Raw genomic sequence first — 15,146 nt, forward strand, 5'->3', positions numbered from 1 at the left:
TTCCCAAACGTGTGATAATTAATTATTTATCCCCAGTAGTTTTATTAAGTAAGGTTTGCATATAAATTTTCAACATATGTCAAAAACAAACTATTTAGAACAAAAGATTGTTAACGAGTGGGAATATATTAGAGATGCATGCATGAGTGGAATCCAAATATCTAATCTGCTTCTAGACAAAAATAAAGAACTCCCACACAACGAATTTATTTTTTTTATTTAGTTTAATCAGCGGCGTAGCTCCCATTGATACGGGCGGGCGATGCGTCGCATCCCTTCAAAATATCGTAATACGTTTTTATACAGGGTGATTCTTAACCTATACGCAGAAACTTGGGCTGATGACAAATAATGACTAATAATGAAAAAAAGTTAGTAAAATATTTTTAGATTCAGAAATAATTTGAGTTTTTTTCACAAAAATTTATCAACTTTATCAGTAAATGCACAATCAATTTACTGGAATTTACGTTTTTTGTTTCTTCTTGTTCCTGTGCCTTGTACTTAGCTGCACGTTGGCGATTGTTTGTACTCTTCATATAATGTGTAGAGTGCCGTTTTCGGCTCTTCAAAATATGGTGGCTGCGTCGCTGATGTTACACCAATCCTGTATCCTTCTTAGCCAGGAATGTTGTTTTCTTCCTGGGCCTCGCCTCGGACTCTAGTTTTTCTTCTAAACAGTGGCGGCTCGTGACTCCTGTGACTGGGTACGCGATAAAATTTCGTCTATTTGCCCCCCCCCCCTAATTTACATAATACCCTAACCCAGTTTGTAAATATATGTTATCTCTGGGTTAACAACATAGCTCAAGAATATTTAGGACAAAACTAAAGCAAAAATAACAGCATTCAACGTAATGACATAATGATTGACACTGACATAATGTACAAGTATATGCATAGATAAATGAAACAAGTTTAGATTGGAAAGTGCCCATAAGGACAATGTAAACACTATTTGGCGCTATTCTTGCAACGGTCGCGACCCAAAACTTTTGAAAATTTCGGAGCGGTACGGCTTTTTCCGGAATTATATCGCCAAATATTTTTTATTCAAATTTATTATTATTTTCGTTTAATTTTATAAATTAAAGACAGTGTGTTGCATACAAGAAACTTTATTTTATATAAGGACGCATGTATGAAATACCTATGAAACATTGAAACCCGACGTTATGCCACGATCCACGATGGTTTTGCAGTTCACAGCGTTCACAGTTCACAGCACAGCTTTTAAGTTTTTAATACCACTTTTTCACAATTATCACCGGTTGGAGTAAATAAAACTTGAATTAAACTCACAAGATAGCAATAATTACTTTGAAAATGGACGCTATAAACACTTTTCGGAATTTTTTTAATGAGAGCGGTTTAGATTTTGAAAGATTATGATTTTTGAAGATTCTGACTTTGACAAGAGAAAATTATTTTTGTTTTTGTTTACTGTTGTTCTTAGCGACCGCTATAGCAGTGCCAGATCGCGTATAACGGTCGCGACCCAAAATAATTTCGCGATCCAAAATTTTTTCGGGCTTTCCAATCTAAACTTGTTGCATTTATCTATGAGTATATGTTTTTTTATCTATTACTATGGAGTCACTATGTAGTACATCATAGAATTCTATTTTATTTTTATTTATTTACGCAAACTTAAAAATTGGTAGTATTGAGAGAAAGAATAATTATGTTTTATATATTGAATTAATGAGTCAGTCTCTTAATAAAGAAAAGTTATTTATTATTATATCAGTAAAATCATCAGATTGTTGAAGAGCTGTGAAAAGATCTTTCAAACAAAACAAACAATTTGAAAGCCTCTGGAAATATATTTCCAGGATTATTCTCCTTAAATTATTTTATAATCGAAATTATCATATCTATTATTAATACCTGTAATTTATTCATTAATTTACGTTGGTCAATAACATTTTTTGTTTGTTAAATCACTATCAAATGCGTTGGAAATGTATATCAATATAACAAGTTTGTTAGATCAGATTTCAGTTGGGGGTTGGAACCTTTGGTGTTAGCCAGCAAAATAAAATACTAAATCACCACAGCAGATGATTAAACTTACAACAAACGAAGTTAAATCAGATGTTAAATGCGTTGGAAATTTTTTATAGGATTTTTTAAATTTCGGATCCGTAAGAGATAGATAAAAATAAGTGACACATACGAGTACCTATCTGCAAACCTTATATCTAAATGTATAACAATGTTATCTAATATTTCATAAAATAAAATTCGCAAACATATTTGACTTAGCCGCTTTTATTAACATATCGAATTGAAATGGCACACTGAGGCTTTTCTGTAATATCTGTTGTATCGTCTTCTTGTACCGAATAAAATAACGTGCTTTTTTATTTCGGATTCTTTTATTTCTGTGGCGTGTTCTGAAATACAACCGGTTATATCATTTTGAATAATCTCGGACAAGCTCGAAAAATGTTTCCAATTTGCTTTAAACGTTTTTTGAATTTTCATATAAAAGTTTTAAATGCTAACGTATAATGAATCATATGAAATATCCCCTTATCGAAATGTGATATATTTGCTTATGAAATATTGGGAATATCCCCTTAACTTCTAAGCCTACCGAGCCTCCACGACTTCATGCGAAGGCGACCGGAGATTTCGCCTAAGCCCCGCCCCGTCTTAATACGATACAACTCCGACTTACGTCGCGTCGCTACCGCACGATGAGTTAGACAGAGACAGAAGACTGCCGTACGTCGTGCATCGACTCTGATAGTAGGCGATGCAGAAATCGCCGAACAAAGACTTGTGTCTAGCCCTAGCAGGCAACTGTTAAGCCCGACCAATCACGTTAGAGTTTTTGACAAACACAAATTAATTAACACACTCCAAATAACCACGCTAACCAACCTGATTGGTCAAGCTTAATAGTTGACTGCTAGGACTAGACACTTCTGAACAAAGGCACTCCAACGGTCAAAATTATTTTATTTTCTAACGCAGCGGCACTTTCAGCGTACGCCAGCGATAGCGAATATTTTAATATACAAGACCACAAATATTGAAATAATATTGATTATTAAAACATACTTCCGTGTACTAACAGTAATTTTATGTATTGGCAACATTAATAGTAAATAATGTAATTAATAAACCGTTTAAATTCTGCCAAAATTTTTAGGGTAGGCGCCGCCTACCTTGCCTACCCTAACGAGCCGCCACTGCTTCTGAATAATAAATTCTTTGATAAGTTCGCCAATGCAATGACTTTAAGTCCCGACAGTTCGAGAATATGGCATATAATAGTTTCACTGGTATATGGGGATCTGGATCTGGCTTATTTCGATGAATCCCTGGCTTCATCCAAGGCCAATGTAAATAAATATGGTTGAAATAATTATTGTAAAACTTGTCGGCAATTGTTGTTGCTCTATATTTTCTCTTTATAGTTTATAGATTATTATTATTTTCATAGTTTGTTAAAAATGGTAAACTATACTGTTGAAATAAATAAACAACATCCAAAAAAATATTATTATTTTCGTAAATATACCAAATAGAAATAGTGCCAAATCCTGTTGGTACTTCTAATGCTAAATCCGTAAGGCCGTAGTTTATGGCATCCTGGATCATGATTAGACGAATAATTGTTGTAGTTTGGTTGTAACTCTAGTCGACGAGGTAGACAAAAAAGCTTTATATACTGAATACAAATAAAGCTTGGGAATGACTAATTTATTTTATATCGTGTTCGCCGCTCTAACTGTATCGTTGGAGTACGGACTGGGAGTTTTAAATTACATATAATGGAAAAAGAAAAAGAAAATTGTATTTGTACAGGGTGCCCCATTTTCGTGTGTTTTATGGGGTTTTTCTCGTTTATGAGTAGATATTCAAATATACGGTTTTCACATCATTGTGCTAGATACTTTTTTTTAAGAAACTAAAAATGCTACACACAGATTTGCCCTATTCTCCTTGGTTTCTGAAATGCATTTGAAAATGTTGCATTTCTCGACTCCCTTAGTATCTTAGTTATCTTATTACTTATCGAACAGATAAAAACTGAATCCTGTAGAGAATTTACGCAGAAACCAGTGGCGTAACTAGCAGAGGCGGATTACCCAATAGGCTAACTAGGCTATAGCCTAGGGCGCCGAAGAAAAATAGGCGCCACGGCGACAGCATAATTATCCCTGGTTTGTAGGAGCTTTGCTACACCAAACTGGACATTCAAAAATTTTGGCGGGTATTTCTTTAAAAACAAAACTCAAATAATTGGATCAAAAATTGCCATTGTCGCGATAATCCTTTGATATTTATCGATAAAGTTCCGCAAACGAAAAAGACCGCCGGCGCCAGCGCACAGTGGAGTATTTTTCATATCTACGAAATAAAAATTGGGAAAATCAACCCTTATAGATTACTTTAATTTAACTGAAATTGGTTATAACAACAAAATTGGTATGAATTAATTCATAGTCAGCGCGTAGCTACTCCTCAATAACAATAAATTGTTTAAGAATAATATTCCGGCGGAGAAGGGGGGGATTGGCCCCAATTAGCCTAAGGCGCAAATATGTCTTAATCCGCCACTGGTAACTAGTTTTTCGCTGGGAGCTGTCATTTCGGAAATGTGACTCAAACTTTTTTATTAAATGGGGCACCCTGTATATAAGCATACTAGGGCTGGCATATCTGGTCTTGGGTGCCGAATTTTGTTTGTATAAAGAGTACGGTAAACACGCTTAGCAAAATAAGATGTATAATAAAGACAGAAGATAAGTATTTTCCCAAACGTATGGAATCTCGCGTCAGATTAAGTGGTTATATAATAAATACTTCGTATTTTTGCTCTCTCCAACTTACTAGATTGCCATAGCGATTCACTCCTATACATGTAAATGCCGACCCAAGATTTTGCTTGCCAGCAGGGTATATTAAGTATATTACAAGGTAAAAAATATATTTTTTTACTTTTTAGCATAAATAAACCCAGTTGGTTTAAAAAAAATTAAGTCATATTTCAAGTAGAGTAATAATATCTTTCTTCCATTTAAATAAAAATAAAGTGTCAAACAATTTCATTGTAAATTGTAAATTTACTGGTATCAAAGATAATATAATATCGATATATTCTTACATATATCAATGAAGTAGAAATTTTACTGTGTGTTATATTCACTTCGTGATCTATTCTTTCGTTTGCTATCAGTATTTCCATATTTGTAACTAGAGTCAAAGAATATTATAGTTAACACAATAGAATTATCTTTGCTAGAGTGTTTGTTTCTGATACTTGAAATCATTTTACCTATTTGGAATATTATTTTTCAATTATTCACAGTTCAGTAAATTCAAAATGGTATCGTTCTTTTGTTCGACAAAGACGCAGAGAACGAAAAAGGAAACTTAATTGCATTTAAAATAAAAATAATAATATTAGAAATTCTATAATTTCTAATAAATGCTATTACATTATGACAAGAGGTAGAGAATTTTATTTTTTATACAACGTGACCTAAAACAGCTCCATATGCAGTTTTCTATTTGAGCTTTTCTATTGCTTCAGTGTTTTCATAAATATACAGAGCAATTCATATATATTCTTACAATAATGTTGTATAAATGTAGATTTGTTGAATGTTGAATGGAATGCTGTAATTTTACTTCCCTCGCATTTCCAGTATTAGATATATTAATTATCCAAAATATCATAATATAAAACATTTTAAACGTGCAGAAAACATATCCTGAAAAGATAATAATTTTGTTAAAGTAACATTCCTTTATTTCTTCATTCGGCAAATTTATTCATTCAAAAGCTTCCATTTAAAGGGCTTCTAATATATGGATATTTTTCTAAACACTAGGTAACCCTGTATGTGGACATAATAGTTAAGGATTATAAACCTCCTTCAAAAGAATTTACAATTAAAGTATGAAAATAATATAATTAATATATGAGTTATAAAACGAAAAAACTGGTAAAATTCATAATTAAATTATTAATAATAAATCTTGTGTTGATAAAATGATGAAGGAAATTTATTTAGAAATTTTGTATTTCTTATTTCTCAATCATTTATTATATTATTATTACTTAATTATATTATTATACACCATTATGAATAAGAGAAAAAAATAATTAAAAAGTTTGTGCTTAAACGTTAAAAATAAAAACGTAAACTTAAAAACGTTAATATGACAAAATGGTGAAGGAAATATTTTTTCTTGAATATTCGGTGTGTGATTTTGAAATAAATTATTTCTATAATTTTAATCTATTATTAGTTAGTATTTCTATTTCCTGCCGTGTTTTAGAAATGTTAAATTAGTCCAAATAACATATATTATTAAACTTCATATTTCAGTATAATGACGATCGTTTTCGTCTTTGTAGCCCATGGATATGTGTATTTTAAATCCATTAAAATTTATACAGAATTTCTTAAAAAATAATCTTACCTTTTTTTGAATAATATTTTAATATTGGATTGAACAGAAAGATCATGTTAGTAAAATCCCTCATATTCTCAATCTTCCTGTACTGGGCGGAATTCTGGACGATGAAAACATCAGATATATGAAGAATATGCATTTGACATGTTGTGCTGGCGACGTTGGTTACGAATATTATTTATAGACAGAGAAACACGCACATGCTAAAGAAGTTGGAAGTCAAAGACAGATTGTCTACAATGTCGCCGACGACACACCACAAGACGCGAGGGCGATAATTTAGACCGAGAGGTAGGTTACCTATTGGATAGACCAAGTCCAGAAAGACGGATAGATCAAGTCCAGAAAGATAGATAGACCAAGCCCAGAAAAATACAAATACATCACTAAAAATTCTCTGTCTGGTAACTGAAGCAATAGTTCGGCAAACATGGAAAACTAGAGTAAATGGATGTACTTGATTCCATGAGATTACGATTTATAAGACATGAATACGACTCAGAAGAAGAACAGAAAGTGTTTCGTTTTTAATATTTAACTAGGGGACTGTTTAGAATTTTTAGAATTTAGAATGAGTGGGAGGGGGGTTAATCACTTCGACCTTAGAGATCCATTGTGTCCCCCTTTCTTGAATCATAACTCATCATACAGTCCCAGGGCTTTGACAAAAGCCAGTATCTGGGACGGTTTTATAGAGGGTAGTTCTCCATCTCCAATATCAGTCGTACCAAAATTCATGGCACGAATGGTTGTCGTCTCGGCGCACTCAGTGATGAAGGTGTACTGGTGTTTCACCCATCTTCCCCACAGAATCTGCATTCGCCGTTTCTTCTTAGATTTCAATCTACTGAGATTGTTCATTGAGGAGACAGTGTCCTGTTAAAAACCCCCGTGACAATCGAAGATTGTTCTTACTCAGACTTGGCAGGAATATCTGTGATTTTTTCTTGATCATAAGCCCTCAGAAACTTCTTCGAGTGTCCTAGACCATTGCAAGATTTCCATTCCAGGTTGCGGATGGAATCTTCCAAGTTCTTGAGTTCCGCCTTGAGTTGGTTACCACTTGGAAAGCAGAACGGTTCTGGTCCAGTTAGTGGAGTGTTCGCTCCTTTCCTAGCTAGATTATTTGCTAGGAAATCTCTAGGGGACTGTTAGAAATTGAGATATAAATTCTGAGACGTATTCATACATATTTATTTGCTATAATACTTTTATTACAAAAGGGTGTCTAACATAATATTTACATAAAGAAGATATATTTTATAGATAGATGTATAGTCACACTCTTTATTCTTTACAATTATGACTTATTTTGGTAACTAATTTATTTTAATATTATATTTTCTAGTTACAAAAAATAAATAAGTACTGATTTTATATTAAATTTTAAGGCATAACTACCTTAACTATTTTGAAAATTCTAGCTGAAATTTCTTTGTATGAATTTAAAAATTTAATATTTGTATATAACAGGCGAGATTCTTTTGAAAAAAATATCAATAAGACTAATAAGTTTTTTTCTATGTAAAACCATAGAAAGACGAAAAACAGTTAAGTTGAACACACACATGCTAGAAATTATAATTCTTATATATATATATATATGTATCTAGTCACAATAAACGATAAATATACAGAAAAATATAAGATAGAGTCTTAAATATATTCCGAAATAAATACTTTCTTAAAATCGGGCACACTGCTGGTTATATACTTAAATCCATTATTATTGTTCTTTAAGTCGTCTATATACACCGCACTTTCTGTGCTATTGGGCAAGTACTCGACTGATTTGATTTTCTTATTTTTCATGACGTAGTCATTATCATCCAGTTCGAACTTGGAAATCGACTCTGAAGATTTTGAATTGGACCTGTCAATCTTCTTTGCTCTTTTACCTCGTTTCTTATTTTCTAGAGTTGTATATGAGTTGCTTCTATGCAATATGGCAATCTTGGTTACGTTGTCCTCTTTCTTCACTACATTCAAATTATTCAAATTTGAAGTTTCTTCTATGAAAGCGTGAAAACTTTCTAGAGATCTTTTAGAATTAGATCTGGTGATCCTAGCGTTGGATACATTTTTATGTTTCTCTTTACCGTTACCGTTAACATTAATTTGTACTGGCATGGATTCAATCGGTTTGAATCCAATTATATTAACTTTATTATCATACAAGTCGTTCGAAACTTCGACAATCTCGTTAGTGGTGTTGTTATTGGAGCGATTGGTTTGGTAGAACTCGAAATCACAGTTCGCTTCCGTGGTGATGGAATTACTTGAGCTTAAGGAATCGTAATCCTTGCCAACGTTATTATCGTTGCTGTCAGTGAAGCAGTATTCTTCATCGTCGGAAGAATAGATGTTGTGGTGGTAGTTGTGTGCTTGAGTGTGATGAATTTGTGGGGCTGTCAAAAGTTTTTGCGGATTGGCTGTTATCACTATGGGAGTTTCACATTGGATACCGTTCAGTGATTCTTCGCTTCGGCTCAGTCGCATTTTGTTTAACCTGAAATTATTAAAAATAATGTATCGGGTGTTACACTATATTGTGAACTATATTGTTGTAACAGGGTGGCGCCGCGGACGCTCCAATGAAATCCCATGAAATGTTGTGAGCATATGTAGGTTAATTCAGAGCACTTTTTAAAAATATAGAGTTCTACAGGGTGTCCCCAAAAAAAGGTACATATCAAAGTTGTGTTTTTTGTAATGGAACACCCTATATATTAATTGATTTTCTGATTCTGGGAGGAAAACAAAGGTGAGTTGTCTAAGAGAAGTATATGACTAAAACGTAAGGTTTTTGACATATTTAACATTTTCTAGAAATAAAGAACAATTTTTAAATTACAATCAAAGCTACCTAAATTGGCATTTACCCGGTATAGCGTAATATGTAGTTAAATTAAATATTGTACTTTAAATCAAATTAAAACTTGATAAAAAAAGTTACATTTAAAATAAAGGAGTAACTTGCTTTTAAAAGTGACTAATGTTCCATATTAATTTTGTCTCACCCTGTATAAATTTTTGGGTCAAATTTCAATTTGCTTTAACATAAATGGTTACTGTAATTAAATATCAGGCTATACAAGGTCAACTAAAATTTTTTGTAGCTGTTATCGAAATTTAAAATTTACTCTTCATTTTCACAAAATGTGAAATATGTCAAAATCCTTACATTTTAGGTATATGCTTCTTTAATAAAACAATTCATATACAAGGATAAAACTCACCTTTATTTTTTTCCTAGAATCCTAATATTAATTAATATATAGGGTGTTCCATTAGAAAAATACAACTTTGATGTGTAACTTTTTTTGGGGACACCCTGTATAATTCTATACATTTTTATAAAATGTTTTCAGTTAACCTACATATGCTGCCAAAATTTCATTTCGATATAAACTACCGTTCTCCTTGGAGCTTCCGTGGCGTATGAGAGGCGCCACCCTGTATATCCTAAAATGCTTCGTTTCGCAGATATAGGGTGTAGAAGGTAGAAGTTTCATTTTTATTTTGTACAATATGATCGAAAAAAAAACCGCCTCAGCGATGGCTATAAAATGAACATTGCTGCCATTTTATATTTTATATGTACAATTATTATAATATGTGAAATATCATTGACAGTCATTTCTAAACCAACTAGACGCCGATTCTTTTCCATCATACCATATATAATTTAAGAAAATAATAACTATAGAAGCTGTAATAACAAATTGAAGTTATATTATCTATACTAATATCTGATTAATCACGATCCTGCTCAAACCACTCAACGTAAGAAGCTCAATTTTGGCATAGAGGTTGATTCTAGGGTGTAGAGGTTCGATAAGAAGGGATTTTTCGAAATTCCAGTTCCAAGAGGGTGAAACCACCCCTCAAATATTACAATATTTTTTATTTAAAAAACGGTCAAGTTTCCGAAAAAACGTTTAAACACGTATATTTTATTTTGTTTCTTACATATTTTAAGATTTTTTAAAAATGTATACAGGGTGTTTTGAAAAATCTGGTCATTGATTAATCACGATCCTGCTTAAAGCGCTTGACGTAAAAAGCTGATTTTTGGAAAACAGATTGACTTTAGGGTGTAGAGGTTCGATAAGAAGGGATTTTTCGAAACTCGAATTCTAAGGGGATGACACTATCCCTCAAATATTAAAATATTTTTTATTTAAAAACCGGTGAGTTTTTCGGAAATACTCTTAAACATGTATATTTTATTTTGTTGTTTTACATATTTTAAGATTTTTTATAAATCTATACAGGGTGTTTCATAAAATATGATCATTGAGTAATCATGATTCTACTTAAACTGCTTGACATTTAAAGCTGATTTTTGGTAAACGGATTGACTGTGGGGGGTAGAGATTCGATAAGGAGGGGGTTCTCGAATCTCAAATTCCAAGAGGGTGAAAACGCCCCTCAAATATTACAATATTTGTTATTTAAAAAACGGTTAGTCTTTCGGGAAAACGCTTGGACAAGCATAATTTATTTGGTTTTTTTTATATATTTTGAAATTTTTCAAAAAATCATACAGGGTGTTCCAAAAAGTTGGGTAATTTCTTAACCACGATTCTGCTTAAACTGCTTGACGTGAAAAGCAAAAATTTTTGGCAAACGGATTTTTCGACAGTCAAATTCCAACGAGATGAAACTACTCCTCGAATATTACCAAGTTATATAATTATATCACCATATTGTTTTTTCTCATGCTGACATAAATGTGAGAAAATTTTATCCAGTTTGTATGTTAATGGAAATTCTTGCTTTGCTTTATCATCACCATTACAAATCATTAATTCGACGCGAACGAAGTCGCTGGTACACGCTAGTTATTTAATAAAATAGTTACCATCAGTTCGTAATTAGTTAAATTAATTAAGTAACTAGTTGTAATTAGTAGTAAATACACCATAAAAATGTAGAAATAAAAGCAAAAAATATTACCTTAACATGTTCTTGGAATTTTTAATCATTTGACTATTTAACTGTGAATCTAAGTTAAAAGTCGGTCGTGTAATATTCATATCAGATCTATGATGAAAGAGATTCTCTGCAATATTATCCCCACGATTTATTCTTCCATCAAAATAAAGATGATTAATGCTCTCTTGACTCTGGCTTAGTCTCCTGTTATTAAAGTTAACTAATTGCTTTTGTCTGTTCGTGTCAACTAAAACGTTAGTTTGCTGGAATAAGTTTTGAGGATTTTGGAAACTTCGACTTCCAACAAACAAGCAATTCTTATGATTGGGCACGAGTCTTTGATTTTTATGTTCTTCGTTCTTTATTTCTCTGTTCAGCGAAAAGACGTTGTTTTGGGAAGCTTCAAGGAAACTCAGTTTTCGGTGAACGTACTGAGGACTCAAGTGATGCAAATCAGAATGGCTCGGACATTGGTCAGCTTCGCAACTGGTACAGTTGGTGAAGTTGTCAGATGATGTTTCTAAATCTCTTCTGTTCAGGTGAGATGAATGCAGTGCCATATTGGACGATTGTAGCTCGTGTTGTTGTTTCAAAGTTCCTAAAAAAATAATTTAATATTTAAGAGTAATTGTCCTGTCATTATTTATATTTTTTAGCATTTCATACGAATATATATATATATATATATATACATGGTTTGTTATATAACCAATGTAGAAAAAATGGCGGTGTCTCTGTTGAGAATTTTTTCAATATAACTTAATAATAGCCGTGGCACTTAACGCATTATATATATATATATATATATATATATATATATATATATATATATATATATATATATATATATATATATATATATATATATATATATATATATATATATATATATACCGGATGCGTATATCAAAAGTGGCTCACTCTTATAACTTTTATTTTTTTAGATAAAAAAACGAGATTTGGTATGTTAGTATATGACATAAATTAATATTGATTGACGTATTCATTTGTTTTTGGTCACTTCGTGTTTCATCGGAAATTACTACACCTTTTGATTTTCAAATGACACTCTCAACATTTTTTTATTTTATTCGATAGAAAATGACATTCTGAATAAAATGACATATCATATGTCAACTTTTGACATTCTCGCTTAATAAAAAATCATATTTGAAATGTAATCTAGAGTGCCATGGCTAAGTTAAAAATACTAATTCTTAATCTAGGAGCCTTGGAAAAATAGATTTGATCGTCTAATATTTGTAGTGTCTTGTCCTGGCTAGTTAGAAAATGCTCAAATGGTAGTTTTAATCATATCTCAGTTTTTTCAAATGGAACGAGGGTGGCTCATTAGCATATTTGGAAAAAGCATTTTTTTACGAATAATTTGAAATTTGATACCAGATACTTGGTATTTCGAGTCAAATTTTCGTTACAAACCGCAAGTTATAATTTCAAATAAACCATATGCGAAAATGTCAAAAGTTGACATATATTATGTCATTCTATTCAGAGTTTTATTTTTTATCAAATAAAGTAAAAAAATACCGAGGGTGCCATTTAAAATTCAAAAGTTGTAGTCATTTCCGGTGAAAAGAGAAGTGACCAAAAACAATTGAATACGTCAAACTATCCTAATTTATGTCATATACTAACATACAAACACGTCGTATTTTTAACTGAAAAAATAAATAAGTTATAGGGGTGAGCCACTTTTGAGACGCACCCGGTATGTTGTTGGTTATGGAACTTAAGACCTTTTACAAATAAAACATGACAAAGCGATTTTTAAGCACTAAGAACATTATTTACTTCAAGTCTTCAAATATAGAACTAGCATCTTTAAATAATAAATACAGAGTATTTCAAAAAACATGTGTCATCTCTCGTGGAGAGGTACCTCACATAAAAATAATATTTATTTTTCATATCAACATAGGCTAGATCCTGCTTTTTTCGTAGTAACAGGGGATTCAAATTTTCTTTTTTTTTATTTATTATAATTTTCTTCCAAGTGCTGTGATTCAAATAAACTTTTGAGGGTGAACGTTACTACAAGAGGCTACAAGTGTTAATGCTAAAAAAGTGTCGACATATTCACCAGAGACGTAGATATATATATATATATATATATATATATATATATATATATATATATATATATATATCACTAGAATATTTTTCTAAAAAAAACAATTTTACTAACAAGAGAAAAAAACATCAGTGGCGTACATGTTTTTTTTAGAAAAACCTTCCGGTGATATCCCATATGCACGTCCCTGGTGAATCTGTCGACACTTTTTTAGCAGTATTACATGTCGAACTTATAGTAGCTTTCACCCAGAAAATGTCATTGAAATCGCTACAAGCACTTGGAAGAAAATTATAATAAAACGAAACAAAATTAAGACTAACCTCTAGCTACGAAACAAAGCAGAATAGGATCTATGTCAATAAAAAAAATAAATCTTATTTTTACTGGATGAAATTTTCCTACGGGGGAGGGCACATGTTTTTTGGAACACCCTGTAGAATTAGTACATTAATCTAAAGTAATGTTGTTTTGCTAATCAAAGGTTTACTTATTTTCACAGCATTTATTTTTACGTTAAGTTTTAAGCTGAATTTTTAGTTTGTTTTGGTTGATATAGCAGCAACAATTTGTAGATGTTCAAATGTGTCTTAATGTGTATTGTTTGGATATTTTCAATTAAATTTTGACTTTGAACATAAATTTTGTTATTATATAATAATGATTCATTTTACATTATACCTATAAAATAAATATTTTGATTTCAAAGTTGCTTTGATTAGTTGCTTTGATTTAATGACAATATTCCAAATTTTCAGAAAAATATCTTAGTATCTAGTATTTTTCCGTAAAAACATATTTATAGTAAAACCAGGTTTATTTTAGAGATATATACCTGTTCTAAATTCCTTATGTCTTCGATAATTATGGATGACGGGTAATCGACCATCAATGCTGGTGTATAGCGAACCATTGGTAATGGGGAAACGATGTTCTACTTGTTGTAGTGTTTTGGATCGTTCATGGTGGTTGATGTCTAAACTTTGCGGTTGACTAGATAAACCAAACGGGCGAAATTTTCCATCCAAACCAACTTAAAAATAAAAATAAGGCATAATTATTATTTGTGTCTGTACAGGGTGGTCGAAATTGGTCTGTTTTAACAGAGAAAATCTATTTCCTGACTAGATAGAGCAAAACCGACGTAGATGTCATGGGCTCGATTTCTGAGACACGTTTAATGGCATAAACCGCCTGTTGCCAACTGAGATACGGAGTCTTTTTGAAAATTGCCCATAACTTTTTTATTTCGCGGAATAATAAAATCGTGTAAAAACGTTCTTAAGGCACTTTTTTAAGCCCAATCCAGTGGAGTAGTCATTTTTTTTCTATACTGGCCCTTTCTGTCAGAAATAATAAAAAGTATAATTATTTAAATGGAAATCATAGTTGGCTATGAACTTAAAAAAATGCTGACGTTTAATCCTTTCCAACGACATAAAGTTATGGGTATTTATTTCTAAGAGCGAGAGAAATATTAGTTTTTTGATCTTTGTATCGAAGCGGGCCTTGATTTTGTGATGACCTAGTTGCCTAATTATTTTTTATTGAAATTTAATATTCTATATTATTATTTATCTGCAAACTTAAAGACTTTTGAAAAGGTAAATCAACATTTTATATTAGTTTTACCAATTACAACTAAACCGCCATTAAATGGAGAATTCAG

General features: G+C 31.6%; 1 protein-coding gene across 1 annotated transcript in view; it reads right to left on the minus strand.

Moving 5' to 3' along the window:
• Positions 1–7,663: 7,663 nt before the first annotated feature.
• Positions 7,664–15,146, minus strand: part of LOC115876039 (probable serine/threonine-protein kinase ndrD) — a 171,433-nt gene continuing 163,950 nt past the window's right edge. Inside the window, exons 4-6 of the mRNA XM_030891713.1 lie at positions 14,313–14,510; positions 11,407–11,983; positions 7,664–8,953 (exon numbers count right to left, since the gene is read on the minus strand). Coding sequence (XP_030747573.1) covers positions 8,101–8,953; positions 11,407–11,983; positions 14,313–14,510 — 1,628 coding nt within the window. The 3' untranslated portion in view covers positions 7,664–8,100. The remainder of the gene's footprint in view (positions 8,954–11,406; positions 11,984–14,312; positions 14,511–15,146) is intronic.

This window comes from Sitophilus oryzae, unplaced genomic scaffold (genome assembly GCF_002938485.1).
Source record: "Sitophilus oryzae breed Bouriz unplaced genomic scaffold, Soryzae_2.0 scaffold_1396_pilon_pilon, whole genome shotgun sequence".
NCBI classification, from domain to species: domain Eukaryota; kingdom Metazoa; phylum Arthropoda; class Insecta; order Coleoptera; family Curculionidae; genus Sitophilus; species Sitophilus oryzae.